Genomic DNA, 25,149 nt, shown 5'->3' with positions numbered 1-25,149 from the left:
TGGAACTCTAAACATAGTTACACGGGTTACACCAGCTACACAATACTAGGGATTTACGAAGGGAAATAACACTGTATTACAAGTTGATTGTTATCAAACCAGTGCTAATATAAGCAAGTGCAAACTATTATAATAAACGCAATGTACACGGGAAATAGAGGCATGTAAATACAGGTGTTACAATGTTAATAGGGCTATGTAGAATTAATTGACGTTTTAATACATTCATACCGGGTATTATTCATTAAGTAGTAGGCATATGCTTATTATGCTACAATAACTAGATGCGTACTGATTGCAAGTCTCTTGCTTCGTTTAGATTTAGACCACATTCTACTAATATTATAATAGCGAAAGTTTGGATGTATTGATGTTAGTCCCTCTTTCATGCAAAAATTTAGGAACGGATTTAGATGAAACTTGGTACACAGATAGTTTATAAATTGTATTAACTCATAGTTTTTATCCCGATTTTATGTACCGATGGGATCATTTTACTATAAGATTTAATTAATAATCTTTATTGGTTGAACTCATTAGATTTTGACCGCGAAAACAAAGAGGCTATTAAATAATTTCATAAGGAAGCATTATCAGAATACGTTGCATATATGCAATATTACGTCTAGAAACTTTCTATTAATAATAGTTTAAGACTACCTACCAGTTACCTTTGCAAAGTAACACCATAAAACGTAATCTGTGACTAGATTGTTACATAAAATCAACAACGGGTATTGTTTTCATGAGTTTGACTTAAAACTAATAATCTTATTTGTCTAGTAGCTTATGAATCTCGGGAGAATACACAAAGACACCCAGACTCGGAACAAGCATTTTTGGATCACACAAACACTTGACCTACGGGGAAATCGGAAGTGCGATTCACGTTTGGCGTGGCGACCTAGCATTCGACTTTCAGTGCAGGCAAGCACTTTAGAATTGACGTGAGATCTTCAAAGCACAAAGGTCTTAAATACGTAAGACTTGAAGTAAGGTATTTTTATGTTTTAAAACCTACCATTAACACTAATTTGGTGAATAATTTCCTCATTCCCTAGTGATAAACAAGTACTCTATGTAGGTTGGTTGTCACTTTTATTTAGCGTTGGCGAACCAAGTCACTTTCCGTGCTAAACTTATTAACACCATGTTGCTATTGGTCCGGTATTCTCTAAAAGCGTGGGTATTTCCGCACGCCCGGTCAATTCCCTCTATTCAATTATGCCGACTGCTGGTCGAAATATGCTCTAGTACCTATAGTAAAGGTGAAACCAGGGAAGTTGAGAAGCCGAGGTCTATTTTAGGAGTATTTAATTCATCCTCGCTTATTTGTGGTACCTATTTGTATGTAACCAACCTTGTTGTACCTGCTTTCCTTGGTATTTTCAGTCTCCACAACATTTCCCCTTTGAACCAGTGTGGTATAAGCTGAGGAACCCGAATCATCAAAACGCCCAAGTAATGAAGGTCGTCTTTACTATATGTCCAGATGGAAAGTGTCTTTCTTCTATTATTAAATGTAGCGAAAATACAAAAGTACTATATCAATGAGGATATCGTACACATTTGAACGGCAACTGAATTTCGCAATCGATTTTACTTCATTAAGCTAATTATTATGGAGTGACGAGCACTTGGGGTTATCCCGGCTAAGTAGACTTGAAGAGTGAATTATTAAGTAGTTGTTTAATATTCATAAGCACGGGATTACCTCCAGCATCTGATATATTTGCATGTTGACGAGCGGGGTGGAAGAAGTGGCTAATTAATTACAGTCAAGTTATTTTTGAGTATCTAGGGTTCGATAACATCGTCTTCCTAATCCTAGTCTTATTTCCTCGAATTGGCTCCCCTAAACTCTAAAGATAGATAGAATGTAATATAATATTTATCCATTTTTACAATAGATTCCATGAAATAAGGTCCATAACATTTTGCTTTTAAAAAAAAGGCGTCCATTACTTTCAGTGGGCAGCGAACGACTACCAACGAACATCGCAAATCAAACATTTTTAATTAGGGTAATCAGCTGTGATTCGTTGACGTTTCTGCCTTTTCGTGTAATGTAAATCCTTTTTAGTAACTGAAATAGAGACTACGTGCGAGGAAAAGTTGTTGCAAGTGCGCAGCAGACGGCTCCATTTCTTTTTTGTACCTTTTCTAAACAAAATGAGTGATAAATAAAGAGCAAACGCAAGGTTTGCATTCCAACGTTTTATTTTTCAATTAGGCACGGTATTAGTAAAATCGGAATCGACTTCTTTTATTTCAAATTTAACTGAATCAAACTTTCCTAACGAATTGATTTTGGTAACGCATCGTTTGGATTTCGCGGCAAAGGAGGAAAGTGTTTGGCTATCCGTAATATTAGAATGATCTACAGTAATTTGTTCGGATTACATGCTTGAGACTAAGTGACATTTATCTCCTCTAGCTACAGAAAAAAAGCTAGAAATCTAAAGTCCCTCAGGATGTTTCTTGGTACTAAATACACATTGGTACTTGTAGTGCATGAGTTTAGTGCCATGTGAGAAAGCCACTACATTGCCTGCATGTATTTCTGTCAGGGACCGGCCGGATACTCATTGAAAGGGTTTTTGAAGGGGTTTTTTTAAGCGCTTCAAGAAAAAACCCTATGACATATGTTACACCTTCGAACGGATTACTGGAACCCTGTTCCGAACAGGTTACCCTTTCACTACCCTGTAACACTGTAACAGGGTAACCCACTCCAACCTAAGACAATGTAATATGCACTCTTTATCATAGACATTAGTTTGAAAATAGTATAACCACGAGCGCACGTGATATCTTACCTCCCAGCGGCGCCATTGTTGCATTTACCGAGCGACTTGTAAACATGGAATAAAAATCATTGTAGATATGACCTTACAGTTTAATTTTGCTTGTCGCACATTTCAAACGTTGTGATATATATTTTTCGGGTCTATACTTGTACACCAGGGTCGATAATTTTTAAAACCAAAAAAAATTATTTACGGGCGATCTGAGGTCGGGAAGGGGGTGGGAGTGACGTTTGAAGAGTAAAAAACGGTTTTTCTCGATTTCCGGCAAAAGTAAAATTCGTATCAAAAAAAGTCAAATGGCAAAGTTGTAGGTAATAAAAAGATCTAAAACTTTTGTGTTCAAGATGTGTGAAAGATCCGAAAAACCAAGATTGTGGTTTTTTATTTTTATCTTTTACAAAAATTTATTTTTGTAACGAAATTTGGTGAAAGCTTACTTTTTTTGTGTCCCAAATACGCTGTAATTTATTTGATTAAAAATATTTATTTTTTCACCTTATTTTGAATTAATATAAAAAAACACTCTAATTTTCAATCGAAAATTCACCCGTCAAATCTTCTCAGAAAATGCAAAAAATGAAAAAAAACTTGTTTTTTTTTTTTAAATTATTATAAATAATTTCATCTAAAAAATTTGATTTGAGATTTTAGGCTAGGTATATAAAATTACGCTGCAACTAATAGGAGCGAAGATTTAATGGAAAATGCGGCAAATACGGGGAAAAATATCAATCCTCGAGGGCTTTCGTTCAAAAATTCCTAACTTATATCTTCTAACCACGCGGACGAAGTCGCGGGCAACAGCTAGTTACCTATATGAAGTTTCGCGCGTAGGTAGTTTGTCCGAGAGGCGCGAGTCGCGGCGCGACACGTCGGCGATAGAAGAAAATCAGCTGTAGTCTTAGTAAAGCAATGAGGGGCCGCTAGGGTGCAAGTATGCAGCTCAAGTTTAGTGGGTAATTCAGGGTAACACGAATAAAAGCCTTTCGTGAAGGTAACCACTTCAAAGGGTTAAGTTATTGAAGGGGTTAACCCCTTCACGTGGTTACCCTAATGAAGGTGTTAACCATTTCGCTGGGTTTCGAGGATGTAACTCGAACAAAAGGTAACACTGCGATATGAGTTACCCCGTGTACGGGTTACCCTGTCAAACAGCTTAACTCTAAAGTGGGGTTGTCCGGTCCCTGATTTCTGTGTTCACGGCGGCATTCAACGCCGTCACTTTGCTATTCTAGCTACTTCCGTATATTTAAATAGTTATAAAATATTTTTTTCGTATATACAAAAACCCTCGTCATATTGTTCTGTTTTTGTAAATCCATAAACAGGTACACGAGCTAATCTTGCCTATCATTTCTATCAATGCCATAGTTCCATTAAGGAAAAACCAAAATCCGGTATTTCATAACATGTTTAAGCACACAACACAGATATTAGACTATTAAAATCGAGTAAAAATATACGATACAAATACCCGTGAGTCATTATTAGCCGGTACTGTTACCTGCCCTAAACGTAACATATTACTCACACTAACAGTATTATAGTGAGAAGTATTTGTTTTGTTTTCGATCAATAACGGAGGTCGTCAAATACTAACTATGTAGGTATTACCGACTGTGTTCCACCAGGGCATCTACGACCTTATGAGGAGTGGGGATGGGCTCTTTTCACCCATCCCTTGTGAAGTACGAAGGGCTAGAGCCAGCTAGAGTAACGCAGAGCATGCGCTGGCGATGCCGTGACTTTGGCTTAAGCAGAAGGGACCCGGATTGTTTTTCGTAGATGGAAGTCAGACATATCTCTACGACGTGAACTCGACGTGGGTTGAAAACATGCGCGTTTCACCGCAGAAGAAAGGGACGACCAACTCTTGTCGTTGCGATCTCTCTTCCACAATTGCAGGATTTACTTTGAGAGGAGATACATCCTTGGTGGACAGCTTATGGAGATATAGGGGAGCGAATGGTTTTATCATGATTATTTTTACTGTAGCCTATTGTGGTTCACGGCTGGGCAAAGGCCTCTCCCAAATCTTTACCCGATCTCTGTCTTGGGCCACATGGAACCAGCCTCCGCGGTAAGCGTTTAGATCGTCTCGATACCGAATCCTATGCCGCCCATGATTCTATTAGTTTATTTAATTATCATCCACTTGAGTTGTCCTTTTCTTAAAGACGTGTAAAGTAACGACGGGCGTGATATGTCATGCGAGTATCATAATTAAATCAACTTTATTGCCAAGAATGTGGTAAGTTTAATAAAGAGCAATACATATAGGAGCGTGTGTATTAGGTCTATGAGGCATGGTCAACATATTATTGTGTATTTGTCTTAGTGATTGTTTTATGTAAAAGGAGTTTTAGTCTACATTCCCTGCTTCTAGCTAAAACATTATTTCTATGAACGGTAGTTTATGCACAAGTTTAGCGGTGTTTAAATCAAATGTAAATGTTTGAGGTGATGATGATATTAGAGTATTAGACCATATCAAAGGTGTGGCTTTGATTTTTACAATGAAACCGCAATGCTAACCAAGGATGCATGCAAGACTTCATATTTATATGCAAAAGTATAAGGAAAATACTAGTTTCATAAACAATTGCTTTGTAATAAGTTTCATTGCCTATTGTCCAAATTAGTTAAGTCCCAATTATGTTATAAGTTACGTAATAAGTAGGTAATCATATTTCACAATATATTTTCTGTATGACAAACTACTTTACCTGCCCAGCAATTGGACAAATGCAACTCTGGTAGTTACAAACATGGAACACAAATTTGCATTGATATTATTTACTTTATTTATTGATACTATTTACAAATGAGGCCTTCATCATCATCATCATCATCCACAGCCTTTATCCTCACACTGCTGGGCATAGGCCTCCCCTTTTTCGTGCCAATTTCTACGGTCCTGTGCTAGCCTCATCCAGATTCGACCCAGACCTTTATAATGTCATCGACCCATCTTGCTCCCGGACGACTGACGCTTCTATTGCCTTGTCTTGGCCACCATTCTGTCACCGCCTTAGTCCACCTGCCATCAATTCGTCTGGCCAAGTGTGTAAGGCCAATGAGGCCTTACTTGTAGCATATTGGTTTATAAAGTACTGTCTGTCTCGGTGAACTATGTGTCAAACTCTTTTCAACATTAAAACCTTTTCACAAATATTTCAAGACTGAAGTAAGTGAAATCAATTCAGCTATTTGGGAGTTTTAGAGAGACTAACGCAGCAATTCTATTTCATTTAGATATAACTACATCTCTAAGTTTGGAGACTAAGCTTGCTTCACATACACGGTGATTTTTTAGTCGTCTTACAAAAGCAACCCAGTTCATGTATCTGACGTAAAATACCCCCTAGGCGCAATTATTTTTTTTTTATCATCAACTAAGATGATAAGTACGAAGAAATCTGAAATATACTCTTAAAAATGATAAAAACGCCGCCGCCCGCGTCCCTCACCATTGTTACAAGGCTCGGACCGCACTCGCAACAGAGCCGTTTTTCTAAAAAAATACGAATTGCATCATAATATTGAATAAAAATTGCATTTAAAATTTAATCAAATCTCATAAATACCTATTTATTTATCATGAACTTATTCTAGTTATTAGATACATGAACTGGGCTGCTTTTCTAAGACGACTAAAAAATCACGGTGTATAAAGGGACATACAGTTATAAATTCTTTTACCATGTTCAGTACTTGTATCCTTGGCTTATTAACTTTTATTTACATGAATAACTATTTCTTTGTTGTATGAGTCACATACAATTGCCATTGTTTATGTTTTATACATTGGCAAGGCAATGATGACAGTTCATCAGAAAACATTTTTATTTCATGACTGTCAATTCAATTTCTAATTTTCTAATGAATTGGTTTGATAGAGTTCATCTTGAGTAATCACGAACAATGCTTATTTAAATGCTTTATGTTTTGAAACTCTGCCAAACATTTAGTACACTCATGCAGTGCTAGTATAGAATGATATTTCAATTTAATATAAAAGTGCTTACACTTGACTTTCTAAAAACAATAAAAATAAATAAGGGTTCTCCCTATATGTCACAAATTATTTACAGCTTCTGTTTTAATACATATATGAAATTCTTACATCACAATGTTAATTTCCTTATTTTTCAAAACAGCTTGACTAGCTAGCTATGAATCAACTTCTATCTATTTTTCATACCTCTAAAATGATAAGGATTTTCGACTCTTTCATTTTTAATCATCAGAATTCCATACAAATATGGAAAATACACAGGAGGAAAGTGAATCCATGTTATATGTTACTCAAATAATTAATTTTATAAATAAATTTAACTTTTATTTATTTGACCTAGACTTTATTATTATAACATGTTTATGGATATAACTATATTGAACCCTATTGTCACAGTTGAATTAAGTATTGTTTGAAGAAATAAATAGTTAGAATTGCAAGTTAGCTATATATATTGTAAAACCATAGAATCAGAGAGCATCAATGGAGTCAGTTATCCCATTGTTTTTAAGATTATTTTAATTGTCAATAGTAACAGATGAACTACTTTTTCAACATTGCTATGCAAAATATTAGTATTTTATCATTAGTAAAAACTTACATCAATATGATAGTGAGTAACATGTGTTTAAACATCCTGACTGCAAACAGTGAGTACAATGGAGCGTGATACAAACCAGTTACTCGTGTGTAACTCGTATCCGTAAATTTAATATAAACCGGTAAATATGATTGCGTAAACTTTCGCTTCGTTAATAACACCACTAGCTATACATCAAATAATTAACTTAGTGTCTTAAAACTAATCGTCTATACAGAGTAATGTAAAATTACGAGATTTCCGAATCCAAACAACAATTGTTTGACCCAATACATCCACTTTTAATTATTTATTTATGTAGGTACATACCTTTTCAAATATTCTTCTCCAGTACAAATCCGATCGCGAAGGCGTCAGCGGCATTGAAACTGCCGTTTCCCTACGTCCGGAAGGCATTTTCACTCAAAAAATAGTACGTAAAAACCGAAAATGAGAAATTAATTATGATAAGTAGAACATCATAACACTAGCTAAAACAAGGCACAGTGGTGACTGAACGATGATCGATTTATCCTAGATAATGCGTGATAAGATAACGCTTGTAAGAAACTGTTGATATTTCACGTTAATATTTTATGAAATTGTATTTATTGTGATGATACACAGACGACGACAAACACTGGCACAGTACCGTTAGCAACTGAGTGACAAATGACACTGACACTGACGTTATATTCGTCTCTGTGTTGTCACACTATGAAATTTAACTAATAATGTTAAAGGCACAGAGCTAGTATAAATCCGTTAAAGTTTTGGTATGCATGTTAAACCTATCAAAGCGCTTTACTATGTTCATCAAAGAACTGCAGAGCAAATCCAAACTTTCACTATTTCCATTCAACCTAGTTTATGTCTAACTGGGGCAAATTTTGGGAGGAGTCAAACTCGTCACATCATTTCCTTCTTGTAAAAATAAAAATTTACTAACTGAATGTTACTCAGGTAAAAATTCTAGGTGTTATTCAGGTCTACCATTTGAGTATATATATTCTGTGCTGACAGTAGTAGACTCGTAGTTCATTCGTTCGGTCTGTTTCCATCAAAGTTTCCATGGTAACGAGCAAACCATAACAATAAACAAAATGGTTGGGTTATTTCTATTTACTGTCAAAGAGCAAATAGTTTGCTAAGCTACATGTTTTGAGTACTCAAACAAAGCAGCTACAATATTTTACTATAATTATGGCTTAAAATTCATTGATAAAATGAACGACTTTAATCGCTGTAATAAGGTAACTGGTGTGTATTGGTTGAAGAAAGATTTAAGTGATTTAAAAATAAAGTAAGTTCAATAAATTATGATTAAAGTTTTAGTTCTTCCCCGCATATTTTGTTTATAAGTTGATAGACAAGGACGGTAGAGTGCCTACATGAATATATTGTTACAGAGTCAAACTGAAATCGCAAGACGGAGTCATATCTCTACCTAAGTTTGAAGACTACACAAAAGGATCCAATAACTTAAAACTAGATAATGTAGTAGAAGAACATATATTTAAATGGCAAGAAAAGCAGTTCAGCTGCTGGGAAATACAGAGATACACAGACACACACAACTGTATTACTGAGACAGATTTAAATTATCATGAACTTATTGAAAATCAAGATTCGACACCATCTAAAGTGTTCACTTACATACATGACGATTATTACCTGCCTTTGCCATTAGAAAGTAAAAAGAAAAATGGTGTTCTCAATTTAGACACTTATTTAGATAAATTGAGTTTAAATGATGGTATCGGGAAGGTATTCGGTGGGGACACACTTTCAACAACTCATTTGTTCAAAAGTGAAGAAAATCTTAATGTGGATACCGAGGAATGGGTGGCCATGCATGTTGTGTATGATAATTCTGATTATAATGAGTAAGTGACTTTTAATTTCATTTAAGAAATGGGGTTGAGGGTGTTGCGGTAATTTCTTCTGTAATATTGCTAGGACGCTGCTCTGGTAACACTCTAAGTAATAACTCCTAGTTTCACATTGTTCTATTGTAGGCAGAGTTTTCTGATTAACAGCCCAGTGGCCTGATTTATATTTATCTAGGCATTACCTCTAGGCACAAAATTAACCTTGATAGTTGGAGCAAACCAAACCAACTTGACGAGAATGTTCAATCATAGGAGAGATCCCAAGACAATAGGACCTTTAATACCTATTTTCTTTCAAAAACCTTTACACCTTCCAGAGATTCCCAGCTCATATACAAACAGGAAGCCACCCTCCTTTCCCTCTACCACAACACAACACTTAATTACCTCATCATAATGCCCGATGTGAACAGTTTGGATATGAATCCGTATTCCGTGGAAACAGCAGCTGGAGTACCATGGGGATATCAATATGCAGTGGAGTTGGAATTTGGAGATCAGTGCGGTGAAGAACTGTCAATGTTGGTATGATCTTTTTGTCCTTTTTTAAGTCTTCGTGGTCAGATTCCACTATCACCAGTACTTAGCTTTGTGGTAATGCTCCTCCGAAACGGCTCGACAGATAATAATGAAATTGTGTGTGCCTTTTGGGTAGATACATATTTATTTCACGCACCTAAATGTTACGGATATTCCAAACCATTTTAAATTTTATTTTTAGTTTTTTCATTATGGTACACCACTGTAAAATACATTTTTCCCCTTTCAACCCCTATTTATTATGGCAAAACAACGTTTGCTAGGTTACCTAGTAAAGAATATATGTTCATAATCATCTTAAACTGTTGATTCCAGTTGAAAAAAGTCCACAAGAGATGGGAGAGGAAACAGAAACACTTATTGAACTTCATCATGCCACCACCTGGAACTAGACAGTTTTATATCACCTTGGAGATCCTGACAGCTAAGGCATTTGATATGGACAACTTGTATATAAAGTTTGATATTAAGGTAAATATTAAATGAGGTAAATATTAGACAGCTACTGTTACACAACTAAAAAGATATGACTTGAGCTCGTAGCATTAAGGAGTATAGACCAGAAAGAATATTAATAAAACAATCCTTAAAATTGTTATACTGTATAGGCAAACATGTGGTGGCAATACGATGTTATTCAAATAAGATGAACATCTTTATACCATATTTGAAGCAAATAAAGTCTTTAGACTCTTAAAGTATACGTAAGGTGCGTAGTAAGGGGTGTTGCTCTGCAGCTTGGGGGAGGTCTAGATCCAACAGTGGACCTCGATATATTAAAATGATTAATTGATTAAAGTAGTGGTTTTAAATACCTACCTAGAAACAAAATCAAAAATTCTTTTATTCAATTATTTATTTCACTTTATGAACCTCGATAAAATAGTCAAGAAGTCAGCACCCTTCAGACAATACATATAGTTTATAGAATTAACATTGAATTGTCCTGTTACTGCAGTACTTTAAATTCGAATACCAGATATTCTTTCCAGATACCAGAGGAAATCCAATGTTCTGATACCCTCCATGGTCGCACGCACACCAGCGAAGCTGTGAAGATTGAAGGAACCGAGGAATGGAGCTTTGGTCATGTTATAGAGCTGAACTTAGGAATTAGTAATGGAATGGGTGAGACAATTAATTAGGACTGCTAGAGGGGGGGGGGGGGTTGGGTTGGGGTTCTCCTTATTGTTAATAAAACCTTTAATTTGAAAACTTGTTTATCCTCCCTAAATTCGTTTCGCCTAGCAAATACAGCCTTTTAAACTCAAGGTCAAGACTATACACAGCGATTGCCCAGTATGTTTAAATTTGAGGGAAATGTCGAGACAAAATGCCTGAAACTAATTACCCCAAGCGATGCGCCTTGACAGTATTTTAGAGAGTCGTTTTTAATTGCTTGCAATATTGACCTAGTCATTAATTAAGACGTGCCAGATTCCGGTTATATTTAGATTCAACATTAAATTATTGTTATTATGACGCGTTATCGATAAGTCACTCGATTCCGACAGATCCGAGAATCGATCTATATTTAGAAAGATATATTGATAAGATTTTAAATGGGCGTTTTCCTTATGACCGCATCAGATATAAGTACACTAAAAAATATTTCATTATATGTTAAGAGATGCATTTTTTTTGGTAAAGTTTTCTGCAATAACCACGGTATTTGACTGCTTCACTGGGTCTTTTAATTTTCGTTTCCTATTCGAGTGTTTGACGTTCTCGAAAAGACAATTCAGACGGTTCTAATCTCGTATGTATTTAAGGAGTTCCCATGGCTTACTATAAAATTAGATCAGCTCTATGTTATGCCAAAATATTGCATTGTCACACCGTTGACAAATTTCAGTTACACAACATACACACCTAGCAAGATTTGACCGACCCACACAGACAGACAACAGGACCAGAAACTAAATAAAAGATTGTAAAATAACGGTAATAATAATGATTAGAAAGTCATCTCCAATTCCCACAGAACCACCATCCATCAAGTTATTTATGGAAGCCATATCATCAGACTGGTGGGGCCGCCATCGCACTGAAGGGTATTGCTATCTCCGTCTGCCTCTCGAACCTGGCTGCTTCACCAAAACCCTGTCATGCAGCAGGCCCGAGGAGGTCAACATGGTGGATGCGGAAAGTAGAAGGTTCTTCCTAGGAGGGTGTCATCTTATCAAGGATTTAGAGGTGTTGGCTGAGCCACAGTTGCAGGTGAAATGGATTCTTGCTTCTTCTTTTCGATTCCATGGTTACTAACCCAGTACCACAATCATAACGAGCGATCCTATGTCCTGATCCCAGTATTTCCGGGGTCTTTTTAGTGTTTGAATCTACTGAAAATACCTAACTTTTCGCAGGAAGCAAACTACACATACACATCAACAGGCTCAATCAAAGTCAGATGGAACATCATATCCCAGACACAAGTCGGTGGTTTCATAGCTCCAGCTCCTCAACCCGGAACCAGTACAGCATCAGTACTACTCCTGGGAGCTGAAGCCGCTCTCAAGAAGTACAGGAAGGCTAGAGCGAGGCTCGCAGCTGCTACCAAAGGATTAGGTGATGTTAAAAGTAACGAGAGTGAGGCTGATGTGGTGATCAGAGGTGATGATGGTAATGGAATAGAGAAAGAAGATTAAAATGATAAGGCAAGTAAGTGGGGAAAGATTACTCTACACTTTTATGAAGATGATGTGACAGCAGACGAAGAAGTAAGTTGTAAGAAAACACCCACAGCTATTTGAAAAAGCCTCGGAAAAAAATGTGTTCAGCAAAAGAGATCCCACCAAGATTTTTGTACCAGGTTGTAGAACCACCCTATATCATAAAAACTGCATGTTTATGTGTATTAAAATTTATAATAAAATACCCCAAACTATAAGAGAACTTCCATTTAGACTGTTTAAATTAAAATTAAAACAATGGTTGTCACAAAAATGTTTTTACACGATTACGGATTTTTTAGAAAATAAAGTAGGTAATAAAACAAATATATTTATGTAAATGTAAACATGTACACCTTTTAATATATGTAGCATAAGTTTTTAATTATATTCCTGCCCGACTATGATTTAATTATTGTATGCCTAAATAGGCTGATTGTAGTACTGGATTATTATTATTTAACACCTGTAACCTACTCAATCAACACAATAAAGATACTTTGACTTTGACTTTGACTTTGACAGACAGCAGATACAGGATTGTACGATCACTTGCGCTTACGCATGTTAATGGATCTCTGATTGTTTTTAGAATAAGACCTGTAAAAAGACAAAAGCTAACTAAAAAAAAAATGTTTAAAAACTGGAGAGAAGATTATTAATGTAAGAAAAGAGAAACCAAATATTGCAAAGTGTAAATAATTTATTATTAATTAAATATAAGTTACACAAAGCTACGTTTCATTTTAATATTACCTACACATACAACATTCACGAGGTAGTTTACATTGTTTTTACATAGTTACTAATTTAGGCGGTAATTTTAATGATTATCCAAAGTTAGGTAGATACAATAAGTTTTTTGGGATTAAGTAAATGTTATTTTTTTTCGTTCAGAAGGACCATCTTGAAGTAACACGATTGTGGGAGATAGATGGCTCTCGACGCTATGTATAGTGCCATCTCGCTTTAACATCCACAATTATCTTACTTGAAGCATTGGTAGGCCTCTAGTTTACATTATTGAAACGACCCAGCATTGTTCGTTCTGAAGTCAAAGTGCTACAAGAATCAAGTGAAAAGTGTTTATAATTACATTGGGTTTTTTATAAAAGAAAAACATACCGGTAAACTTACCGAAACTGAGAGAATATTGAGAAAAGATTTAAGGGAAGATAGACAGACAATGTTATGAAAAAATCCAAGAGATTATATGGTGTCTTAGATAATTATCTAATTTGAGTTGTAGAAATGTTTATAATTGTAATTGAATTGCTATTATTAATTATAATCCTCTCAGCATATCCTCCCCTCCACCCACAACTATCCAATTCATAGGCAGTAGATAGAACTACATAACAACACAGTAGAAAGCTAATAAACGAGCTAAATTTTTAATTAATCTATACTATCGAAATCGTTCATGTGGCTACCGAAACTATATAATAAAACTTACACTGTGACGACGCACAGTAGTGTGACTTATCACAGTGCCTTTCGATATAACGGACAAGTCATGCACAACCGACGCACGCACAGATCGTGCGTTGCGTGCGTCCGATAAAGCCGCGTGCCTGACGCGGATAATGCATCAATTTGACCGCTATTTTTTCCATTTATTTTTATACTTTTAACGATTCCTACGACCTCCGGCCAGACCTGATGATTTCTCGCATCTGTTCTGTGACCGCGGCCATTCTCCTTGCTCTGCGTCGTCGTGCGTCGCGTGTTCGCATCAGTCGTACGCTGCGCGCGTCCGTTAACGCCGCGTGCGCCGCGTGGTGGGCGCGGCGAGCTGCGTCTAATGCTGATAGCTCTTGACGGAGGAGTGTTGTTTCCCAGGAACTTAGCGCGTTGGATATCGCTACACGCTGTGGTGAAAGATAGTCAAAGTTAGAATAATTAGAAGTGTGTGGTAGCATTTATTTTTTAATTTTATCTACTATACTTGTACATATGTCGCTATGTAGGAATGTCCAGGTGTATTGAACTTAGCAAAGCCTACTGTTTCTCACCTCGACTCTCAACTCTAAATTGTAGTTGTTACAGTTTGCTTCTATTATAGGTTAATTTTTGCCGCGTAAATCGAAAGATTAAGTCTTAGTACCTACTACCGCTACACTCAAAAATCATTACTCATTGAACAATTTGTTAAGTAGGTATATAAATACGTAGCACGCCTTCATTTTATTTTTACATGGTTACGGAAAATTTTGAAGCAAACTCATACTCTAGCTTAAGAAAGAAACCTTAACTAAACCACCTACAGTTTTTCTTCATTTCGTCTAGCCAGTGCGGCTTTAGACTGTAGTTATAAGGGTGTATTTACCTGAGAAGCGTCTCGTAGCATGGCTGTTCGTCTCTTCCTGGCATTGTCAGCTCTCCGCTGCGTGTCGATAAGTTCCACGTGTTTTCGGAACTGCTCCGCTTCGCCGAGGCGGGTGCGTCTGTCGGCGGCTAGCTGCGCACGCGCCTCTTCTTCTAACGCTTTGTCTATCATGAAGCCTGTCTGAAAATTGTTGAGCAGACCCGTAATATACCTAGTGTAAATTATGTATATTTGTAATAAAAAAAAATGTAATTAGCACGTAATACCCACTTACACTGAATTATTTCAATAAAATGAGACGAAAGCAATAACTTTTATCAAACACGCTATGCTATCATAGTATGCCAAGTTTTCAGACAAAATCGACTTCCACTCATCCAAATAATATATCAAAATTTGGTCTGGAGTTTTTGTAGTAGTACTTGCCGGAGAGCATTGAGTGTGTATATTAGTTGTTACTTTCTACTTTCGGAATGTTGTGGTCATATCGAGAAGAAAGGAATTGCGTTCCCATTTCTTACAAGGAAGCCCACCATTGGACCTCTTGTACCGCCCTATTACGCTGCCATTCTAGCGATTCAAATAGCGAATCCTTAGCCAGTCTTTCTTTGAATACGGGGGCGTATAGGAAGAATAAATCCGAAACGATGTTTAATAAACGCCTTGCATCGACCGCCGAAGACTCGACCAGTATCACTTGGGGGTTCTTTTCACTTGAATACTAACCTTTTGGTCATCGATATAGGCTCTAAGGTTAGCGCTGCGCTGCTCCTTGTGCTTGATGCAGTCGATGAGCTGGCGCCGGCGCAGCTGCGACTCCAGCGACATCTGGTACTGGCGGAACTCCTGCCAGTTCTTCTCCTCGCGACGTTTCTCGTTTATATAGCGCTGGTATTGGTCTTGAGTTTCCGCTTCAACCTGGAGATTTGATCGAGAGAAATTGGTGTTAGTAGATAAGAGTGGTATATTGTTTCAAAATAGGAGTATATTGTATTTTCGTAGGAGTTTTTGAGGCTTTCAGACCTACAGTACTACAGTAGCGTTCAGCAGTAGTTACTTGTACAGTAAAATGGGATGAATAGGAATGGGATTTTGTTTATAATTAGGAAATAAATCAATACGTTTTGATATTAAAAAATAGCACATGTAACAAAATCGAAGACACCTCTTATAAAATTCCTCCTTATTTTCTCGCGACTCCTATATATTTAACCCATTTTACTCGTTAGATAATAACTGTGATACGTCCTTTCTAGAAAAAAATGTCAAACTGTTTATTAATGCATATATCAAGCTGGTCCTTTAAGGGTAAAAAATGAGAGGAAGTCACATATTCCATACTTACCTACATTAAGGTTTGGGCCAAAGACTCAGCTGCACCTATAAAGAAAACTTGCTTTTTCGTCTGTAACTAACCAATTCCCTCTCCTCTTTCTCCTTCTGCCACAACTTGCGGAACTGGTCGGCGAGTTTCTCCCTCTCATCATCCTCTTCTCTCTTCCGTGCTAACGCCGCTAGGAGGCGCCACTCCCTCTCGGGAATGGCGTCCAGGATGTCAGAGCTGCGAGTCTCATAGTCGATGGAGTTCAGCAGTTGAGATATTGAACTGGGAACTAAATAAGACTGGTTATAATTTCAAGTAAAATTTTGGGAGTTTAAAGGGTGTTTTTCAGCTATGATGATATAAACTATACTTAGCATCGACTTTGAACTATTTCTAGTTTTTAAGGAAAGAACATACTACTTATTACTTTGTATATTTTTTTTCTAAAGTGGTAAAAAATGCAATTATGTACTACAAGACTAATTGGTCAGTATGCTTCTATTTGTGAGTTGTTACTTAGATCATAGAGCACTTAGCGCCTGAAGATATTTTCATCTTTTGGTGCTAATAGTGACTCTTTTTTGTAAGGCGCTTCAGAAAATATTGTACCTACTACGCCTATTGTACTGCTACTATCGTAAACGTTTACGATGGGTAAAAGAAAAAAGTTGGGTAAAACGAAAAAAAACACAATTGAATGAACGATTATTTCTACCTTCTTAGACAAAACCTAATTAATTATGATACGTTAGACGCAGGTGTCTTCCTGTAGGCTTAGAAAGTCCAATAGGAAGTACTGTAGACTCACCATTGTGAACGTTGGACACTGGCGACTTCTTCCTCGGCGACAATCCGCCTCGACGCGGACTCTCTGTTATTATTTTATAACAAAACACCATTATAAACCACTTCCTCAGATTATTACAATTGTGGGAAACACTTTATTGACAGCTATTGTAAAAGACTGCTAGTTTTTTTTATACCGTTGTTATATCATTTTGAAAAGAATCGTATCGAGAAATTTGGTGGTTTTGTACATTATCTACTTTTTATTTGTTTGTGTTGTAGATAACCTAGTAACGTGGCTAGTTTCTAGGCTGAAATGTGTATAAGAATTTGTTTTTTACACGTCAGAATAGCGGGTCTTGAATGGAAATGGGAGGCAGGCTTATAAGAAAACTAAAAGGCACTAAATATCTTTGATATTGCCTTACAAAGCTGACCTATCCAAAAACACACTGACGGGGCTAACACGTGAAAGCAACCTTCTTGCTTTAACCTTAACTTTTAAAGTAATATTATCCGTGTAATCAAACTGAAGGACATTCAATAAAGTACAATAATACATAAAAATAAGCCGTTTTAAAACAATAATTTGTCCGTAGACTTCCACAAAATCACATTTCACTCATCACGCCTGCATACTACAATAGACTAACCACAGCGACGCTAGTTACGTAAATATTGATTAAACTTGTGCCAAGGTTAAGTAATATAGATAACCAACTGGTTAATTTAATGCAAGTTGCACTAACTAAACTATTATCGTGCAGTTTGTAACTGACTTTATGCGAGACACCTCCTATTTAACTAGATAAAACTAAATAAATTAATTTCGCGAGTAACAGCAAGGAGTTTGTCACTTTTTTCTGAAAATTAAATACTTTTTGTGTGTTTACTTAAGGTAAGGTCCGTTTTGACATACGTTATCATTGATATGACGATTGTGAAATGTTTTAAGATAACATTTCTTTTGATACATGGGGCGCCGATCACGACACGTTGTGTAAGCATCTGACAGAAAATGATTCATATGCATGTTAATAATGTGAAAAATAAATTAATAAATTGGTATTTAAGTTGAGCTCCTGACAACCACAAATTGGAAAAACATGTGTGAACACTTCGTACACGGTACATGTGTAGTCTATTACATATTTAGGTACAAGTATAATGTCGTAATCTTTTTCTTATAATATCTACAGCTAACATCTCATTTGATACAGTAAGTCAAGAGTTAATTTTTGTTGTAACACGGAATATTTCTTTTCCAAAAACATTGTTTTAGGGAACGAACATAAAATTATGAAACTGTCATGTAATGAAAAGCAATACAATATGTGTCTAGTATATAGATAGGTCTATAGTAATAAGGTACAAACAAAGGGTTCTATTACAAAATAAGATTGCATAGTACAACGCAATATGTAGGTAATGAAATATATAAAACAATAGAACGAATTGTACCTTAGTAAAGAATTTCTAACTTGATTTCACCTTGAAGTGAGTCGAGGCGATTAGTAAACAAATAAGCATTTTCATGACTAAAAGCGGACGTAAGTAAAGACTATTTTTAATAGCATTTTATAATGTTAAGTGGCAAACGACTTCCTGGCAATTTCCTTAATTAGTTTTCACGATACGCCCCCGCTCACACGCGTCGTGTATTTCTTTATTGAAAGCCATTTATCATACACTATTTATCATATTGTTTGGATAAACTTTGCTTAAGGGAATGGGTACATTGTTAAGGACTATGGGTGTATGAAATTAATAAGGTTTTGGAAACTATCCGTAGGTATGTCATTTCTTTGTGTACATAATAATGACTTGCAACACAAATATCTAGACAATTATCACGTCTACATAGTTAAGGTATAGTCCTATCCGACCTTGAGCTTAAATGAATAAAACATGAAAATAAATGGACTAAAACAAGTAAAGGAAGTGCTCTCTACAGATAAAAACCCTGTCCAAATATTTTCCTTCCATTGCATTGTATTCTGATTATTTTGCGCAGGTAAAACAAACAGATACATTGGTTACACATAACACGAGAGCACTTATCAGCGGCTATCAGCTTTCAAGATAGCGCCAGTGATAAGCGACAGTCGAAAACGCGCCGCGAGTCGGTGATGACGTCCCGACATGGACAAAGATAAGCCCAAGCCCATTATAAGGAGACCTGATGTCTTGAAGAAGCTTAATGCTGATAGTTTGTATATGATCGAGCGAGGTCTGCTCGGAGATCTACCAAACAAGCTTAAGCCGCAGCCTCTAGTGCCAGTGAGAGCACAGTTACACGAGCAGGCCGTCGCCAAACCCTCAGGGATCCTCTCATCATGTCTCCCTGGCCTCGAATCACCAATGTCGGAAAAGATGTCCTCATCGGACGACGAAGGCGTTTCACCCTTAAAAAAGACCTTCAGTTTCCGTGATCGACTCTCAAGAATAAGCTTCTTTGGCAAAGACAAAGAGAAGCCAAAATGGAAAACGATCGTTGAAAACGAGAAAGTTGTTGATCCGTCGGTAAATCATGGACTTAACAATCCCGATCCTTGGAAGAACAATAGCAAAGCAGAACAGGATATCAAGAGCAACAAACGGTTCTGGTTCTTCAGAAGCAAAGAGTTAGAGAAAAGAGATAAGCAGCACAAACCTATTTACAAACGAAGCAAGAGTTTCGAGTTTTTGCCAAGAGCTATAGAAGAAGAGGATGAAGAATTATCACCAAAAGTAAACAAAAACAGACTTTCATTTGGATTTGGCAGCAGTGACACGATGGGTGACGCTTGGACATCCAACGAGAGCCTCGAATACATAGCCAACGTGTACCACGACAGTGATGATGGCGTCTGCCTGAAGAGCATCAAGGAACTTGCTTCAGACCTCTCAACAGGAAACTCTAGCACATCAGTTCCAACGTCCGGATCAAGTTTGAACGCTGCCAATATCCTAAAATCTGAATCAGTAGAAAACGTTTTCAATGAGTTCAACAAGGCCGTCGAATTATTCGGGGAGAGCTATTTAAGTGATTGCGAGCCTTACACAAAATCTAACCAATTAACCATCAAGCAGAAAAGAAGGAGTGCTTCTTTCACAACGTTACCATCCCCGAAAGTAGTGCAAGTGAATAAAGTGAGTGAACCAAGTGAAGACTTCAAGAAAGAGTTGGCTAGAGTGTTGAGTGTGAAACGTGAAGTGCGGACGGCCCGGAGAGGATCTGTGACGGACTGGTTCGTGCTGGAGGACCAGGTGACGGGGCCGCAGCCGGTGTCAGGTCCTCAGGAAGCCAACAAGTACAGGCGAAGTATGAAGAAACCGATCAACCGGGTCCGAAGAATCAGCTCTACAAAATACGTAAGTCTTATTATCTGATTGGTTTAGCGTTTCATGTCCACGTTACAATGATTGGCAAGTTTAAGAATTAGTAATCATTGTGTTGTATTGAACATAGATAGCGGAAAACAAAGTCCTATACTTCACACAATAACCGATTCTATCAATTTTGGGTGTAGTCTGACTCACATATTATACGATATACCTCGTACAATCGTTGCTTTTACATTCAGGGTCATAACTCACAATAACCACTTATATTTTAACCGAGTTTTACAAATGACGTTTGCAACAAACCACGCGATGCCCTATTTGAGCAATTAGATTAACGCGTCTTATCGGCAACTAGTCGATAACGGTGAACGGTAAGAGCAAGCGATAACAAACGAGTGCTTCCATTATACCCACTATTGTTTTATTTGTATCGATACACGTTTTTGTATTCCGTCTTTAATTTGTTTTTGGGGATATAAGGTAAACGCTCCTAATACGGCGGTAGTCAAAATCGCTTCCTATTACGGTGGTATTTATATTTTCGCGTTTTATTCCCGTTTTATTCAGTGTAGGTAGACCAAAACCGAAACTATTTATTCTAAATCTTTTACTTTATGACTTAACTGACATTTGCAATTATAGCACTTAGACAACACAACAAAATCAATCAGTCTCTGTAACGTAATCGACGTGAGACGTGTTTCCATACAAACGCGGAACAACAAAAGTAAATACACAAATATTTAGAAACTAAGTTTTTCGTATTAAGATGCCGTTCGAGTTTGTTCTTTTGTTATTTATAGCATTTTCTTATTATTACACTCACTATTTAAATAGCTTATTTTATATTTGTAAGTCATTTTTTACCAAAAAATTTAAAAATAAAACACCGCCGTAATACGATACAAATTTCAAAAATTAATCCTTATACGGTGTTATGACTCCGAAATAGGAAAAGTACTGGTCATGTTTCATTGTTTATAACTTTCAATTGATTAACTTATTCAATTAGTTTCAAGTTTAGTTGAAATAATTATTAATCACATAACTTAAAAACCATATTCTGTGGTATGTGTTCTTAATTGGAAATCTAGTTAAATATGAAAACTGTCGAGTACAAAATGTTAGTTTCTTAGAAGAGGCAAAAATGGGAAGGTGTATTTTGATTTATCACAAAACATTTATTTTGTATAAATTTTGACTTGAGTTTTACAAACCTGAGCCAAAAAACTGTTAATGTTTGATTAGGCATTTTTACTCTTTTGTTTATCGAAATATTTATGGGTCAGAATTAGGATTATCGAAAACATGAGTAGTTTTCCTATTACAGAGGTCATTATTTCCAGGTAACTCCGTGTAGGGTTCTAAGATCTCCTATTACGGTTCTATTCATTTATCTATAAATTTAATAAATCTGTAGAAGGGTCAATTCTGTACACTGAAAATATTGAAAAAATAAACAGCAGCGAGTGACCAAACCCAAATATGTGATTAAAATTTATTTTGTCTGTCTGTATGTTCAGGCATCACGAGAAAAATAACTGTTCGATTTCGATGAAACTTGGTATAATTATACCTTATTTTTCAGTTTTATCCATAGACGTTGTTCTGTAGAACTGCGGGTGCCGGGGAAAGTGATTTAATCCCTCGAATACTATTGATTCTCAACAATTTCAGATCAGGTCAAGATCAAGGTCAGAATTACTATGAAAAAAATACTTACTACAGAACGCGATCTCAACAACAGTAGCTCTATAGAGGGATGTCCGTAATTATTATAGGCCTAGCCGTATTTGGGTCCCATACATATTATATGTCATTGTCAGAGTTACTCAAAATGGAAATAATTCATTCACCATTAATTTGATAACGCAATTTAATAAAATCAATTTTGAATAAAAAGGAAAAACTTTTACTAACACATAACTATTATTAAATAAACTAGCTGTTGCCCGCGACTTCGTCCACGTGGTTAGAATTTTCCCCATTTTCCATTGTATCTTCGCTCCTATTAGTCGCAGCGTGATGTTATATAGCCTATAGCCTTCCTCGATAAATGGTCTATTCAACACAAAAAGAATTTTTCAAATCGAACCAGTGGTTCCCGAGATTAGCGCGTTCAAACAAACAAACAAACTCTTCAGCTTTATATATTAGTATAGATATTATTTGTACGGAACTTTAATGAATATAAGTTCTGACCCTCCGTATTAGGAGCCGTCTACCGCAGTAATAGGATCAGAGCAAAATTTTACCTCCGTATAAGGGAAAATCGACCAGACTATTTAAATATTTCTTTAAAATAAGAAATATCATCAACAGAATCATAGTGTCAACGGCAATACAAAATATAAATTCCACTTTTAACGATAGAATTTTTTTCCACCTTTAGAAATACCTATAATATCTTATTTTTGTTTCTTACTTTCAAATGTTGCGAAATACCTCCGTAATAGGTGCTTTTACCTTATATTTTAGTTTTGTTAACTCCTATTGTAGACACACCCGTTGTCTGCTTCACTTTTTGTTTATGACTCAAAGATTTCCTCTTATCCAATTATAAACGTTATGTTTTACGCTCAAGAATAATTAGGTAACTTTTATTCTAAAACTAGTTTCTATTAACTCGTCAGGCATATCTAGTCCTTTCAATTCTAAATATATTTAAGTAAGTTTGAAAAGCTTTGACTTTTGCGATGATAAATGTTGACATATACTTTGAGTAGATGATGGCGATGACCATCCGATAATACTGGCTTGATATGACATATAAATATGGCTGAACTGACAACTTTAATATTAAAAAGATTTGTTTTTGCCGCCAATATCGACTGGACGAGACTGATAATTAATAAAATAACAAAAGATAAAAGAATATACCTATCTGTCATTCAAGTTTGCATTCCAATAGGTTCAGTCATTTATTAGCTCTAAAGTTCACATGAATGTCTATTTAATAAGTAAGGTTTTTCGTACAGAACGCATATGATACTTACGTCTTTCCATACTAATTATAAATGAGGAAAGTTCCTTGTAAGGTTGCTGTCTTTGGATCGGCAGAACAGATTTAATTTAAGATTCCGATTCAAGATTTAACCTTCGTAGCGAATACGAAATAACTCATCATAGGCCTAGCCTTTTCCCAACTATGTTGGGGTCAGCTTCCAGTCTAATCCGATTAGACTGGAAGCTGACAGCTAACTACCAGTGTTTTACAAGGAGCGACCGTCTATCTAACCTCCTCAACCCAGTTACATGGGCAACACGATACCCCTTGGTTATACTGGTTGTCAGACTTTCAAGCTTCTGAATACCTGTAACGACTGTCAAAGATGTAGAAATAACAGCCGCGGCCCACAATTTAACGTGCCTTCCGAAACACGGAGGAACTCGCTATGACAAAGATGGTCACCCATCTACGGACCAACCGTGTCAAGCTTAACCTGTGATCGATTCACTTATGCGGTTATAACTTAGCCACGAGAACGAAATAAATATTGAATATAATTATCAAATTCATAACTGATATTACAACCACGTATAAAATCCCGTTCTCCATAAAAAAAGTTTACTTCGATACGAATGCTTCATCGATAGCGTTTGTGATTGTGCCATAATACTGACAGTCATTTCAAGAAAAAGTGTCAATTTCATCAAAAAAGAATATACTGTTCTTTTTCTTTCATTTTAACATCAATTCTCAAAGGTCTTTTTAACACTTTCCGTGAACAGTGAAATCATGTTGCTTTCAATGTCACTCCATTGCAAACTGATAAAACATCTTTGATAACAAACGTGGATTAAAACGTACAAGAACTGCGATAATTCATGGTAAACCAGGCCAATGCGTTTCACGTAGTTTTATTATATTTAGAAAGTTAGTATTTCAAAAGAAACGATTAAGTTTATGTAGTGTATCTTAAGGCCACGATTATCCAAATGGGTAGGCATTTCGAAGCAATTAAGTCAAAATTCAATAATAGTGCTCAAATACGTGGCGGCGAGTCCTGCGGTTGTCTATAAAATTTCAACTGTCTGGCTATAACGATTCATGAGGTACAGCGTGATGTCGGATGGTCGGTCAGACAGACGGACGAACAGAGGAGCAGTAATAGGGTTCCGATTAACCGATTAGTCACATGCACAAAGACTTAGGATAAACATTACCCTTTAGGAACCCTTACAAATTATACTACCAACTGTGCCTCCAACAAGCTTTAATGTCATACAATAAACGGCTCTGTTACAAAACAATAGTGTTTACACAATATCCGAAATAGTTACATTTAACATTCCAAGTGTATAAATAGCTGATAACAATGGATGGCAGTCCTATGGCGAACCCATTTGCGGTAAAGTGGGGCGTCTGGTTCAAGGGCACCGTGTACAACACGAACATTAAGGTCAATGTCGAGTATAATGTGGAATTATAGAGTATATAGTATGTCCACAGTATGTCTATGTACTTTGTAAACATTACTACAAAACGTTCGCTTGTATGAGTATTGAATTGCTTGGATGGCTTTGTTGGTGTGAAGTCCAACGGGTTACGGAGATATTAAACTGATCCATAACACGTAACATATGAAAAAATCTACTTATTATAAAAAATCTAACATTCTTGGTCCTATTTTGAATGATTCCTACTACTAATGTCTTAGCGAGCAGGGTCGACCGTCGAGGGCAAGGTACAGTTTTAGGAAGAAAATAACTTTTTTTCTTACATTAGGTTATGGTATAAAGTATATTTTGTATAAAAGTGGAATACAAGTTAAGATATGTAATGAACCAAAAAGGCAAAGGCTTCGATACAATATTAGATGAAACAGACGTGTTAGGTATTATTATTATCATATCATTTGATGCACCTT

General features: G+C 36.3%; 4 protein-coding genes across 8 annotated transcripts in view; 2 read left to right on the top strand and 2 right to left on the bottom strand.

Moving 5' to 3' along the window:
- LOC113502791 (rhomboid-related protein 2) overlaps positions 1–8,080 on the bottom strand; it is a 28,970-nt gene extending 20,890 nt beyond the window's left edge. For all 3 annotated transcript variants that reach the window (XM_026884484.1, XM_026884485.1, XM_026884486.1), the window contains exon 1: positions 7,739–8,080. In XM_026884484.1, coding sequence (XP_026740285.1) covers positions 7,739–7,825 — 87 coding nt within the window. In that variant the 5' untranslated portion in view covers positions 7,826–8,080. The remainder of the gene's footprint in view (positions 1–7,738) is intronic.
- Positions 8,081–8,419: 339 nt separating this feature from the next.
- LOC113502890 (Meckel syndrome type 1 protein-like) lies at positions 8,420–12,822 on the top strand. Its single transcript, XM_026884637.1, has 7 exons — positions 8,420–8,711; positions 8,818–9,294; positions 9,618–9,825; positions 10,156–10,311; positions 10,833–10,968; positions 11,825–12,060; positions 12,207–12,822. Exons 1-7 carry the CDS (start codon positions 8,635–8,637, stop codon positions 12,486–12,488), a joined length of 1,572 nt encoding a protein of 523 aa, XP_026740438.1. The 5' UTR covers positions 8,420–8,634; the 3' UTR covers positions 12,489–12,822.
- Positions 12,823–13,197: 375 nt separating this feature from the next.
- LOC113502891 (trichohyalin-like) overlaps positions 13,198–25,149 on the bottom strand; it is a 42,808-nt gene continuing 30,856 nt past the window's right edge. For both annotated transcript variants that reach the window (XM_026884638.1, XM_026884639.1), the window contains 5 exons: positions 16,974–17,036; positions 16,258–16,454; positions 15,568–15,759; positions 14,842–15,021; positions 13,198–14,383 (listed from right to left, as the gene is read on the bottom strand). In XM_026884638.1, coding sequence (XP_026740439.1) covers positions 14,153–14,383; positions 14,842–15,021; positions 15,568–15,759; positions 16,258–16,454; positions 16,974–17,036 — 863 coding nt within the window. In that variant the 3' untranslated portion in view covers positions 13,198–14,152. The remainder of the gene's footprint in view (positions 14,384–14,841; positions 15,022–15,567; positions 15,760–16,257; positions 16,455–16,973; positions 17,037–25,149) is intronic.
- The window catches only part of LOC113502889, a 163,050-nt gene continuing 156,942 nt past the window's right edge, over positions 19,042–25,149 (top strand). For both annotated transcript variants that reach the window (XM_026884635.1, XM_026884633.1), the window contains exon 1: positions 19,042–20,305. In XM_026884635.1, coding sequence (XP_026740436.1) covers positions 19,094–20,305 — 1,212 coding nt within the window. In that variant the 5' untranslated portion in view covers positions 19,042–19,093. The remainder of the gene's footprint in view (positions 20,306–25,149) is intronic.

The sequence above is a fragment of the Trichoplusia ni genome, chromosome 18 (genome assembly GCF_003590095.1).
Source record: "Trichoplusia ni isolate ovarian cell line Hi5 chromosome 18, tn1, whole genome shotgun sequence".
Lineage (NCBI taxonomy): Eukaryota > Metazoa > Arthropoda > Insecta > Lepidoptera > Noctuidae > Trichoplusia > Trichoplusia ni.
Note: the sequence above shows the minus strand (reverse complement) of the source record. Positions and strands in the feature narration are given on the sequence as shown.

What these genes read in the sequence shown, in the direction of transcription:
- LOC113502890 (XM_026884637.1), top strand. Translation starts at nt 8,635, where the DNA reads ATGAACGACTTTAATCGCTGTAATAAGGTAACTGGTGTGTATTGGTTG. An exon ending in GTGAAGAACTGTCAATGTTG is followed by an intron (nt 9,826 to 10,155) that starts GTATGATCTTTT and finishes TGTTGATTCCAG; the next exon opens with TTGAAAAAAGTCCACAAGAG. An exon ending in ATATAAAGTTTGATATTAAG is followed by an intron (nt 10,312 to 10,832) that starts GTAAATATTAAA and finishes TATTCTTTCCAG; the next exon opens with ATACCAGAGGAAATCCAATG.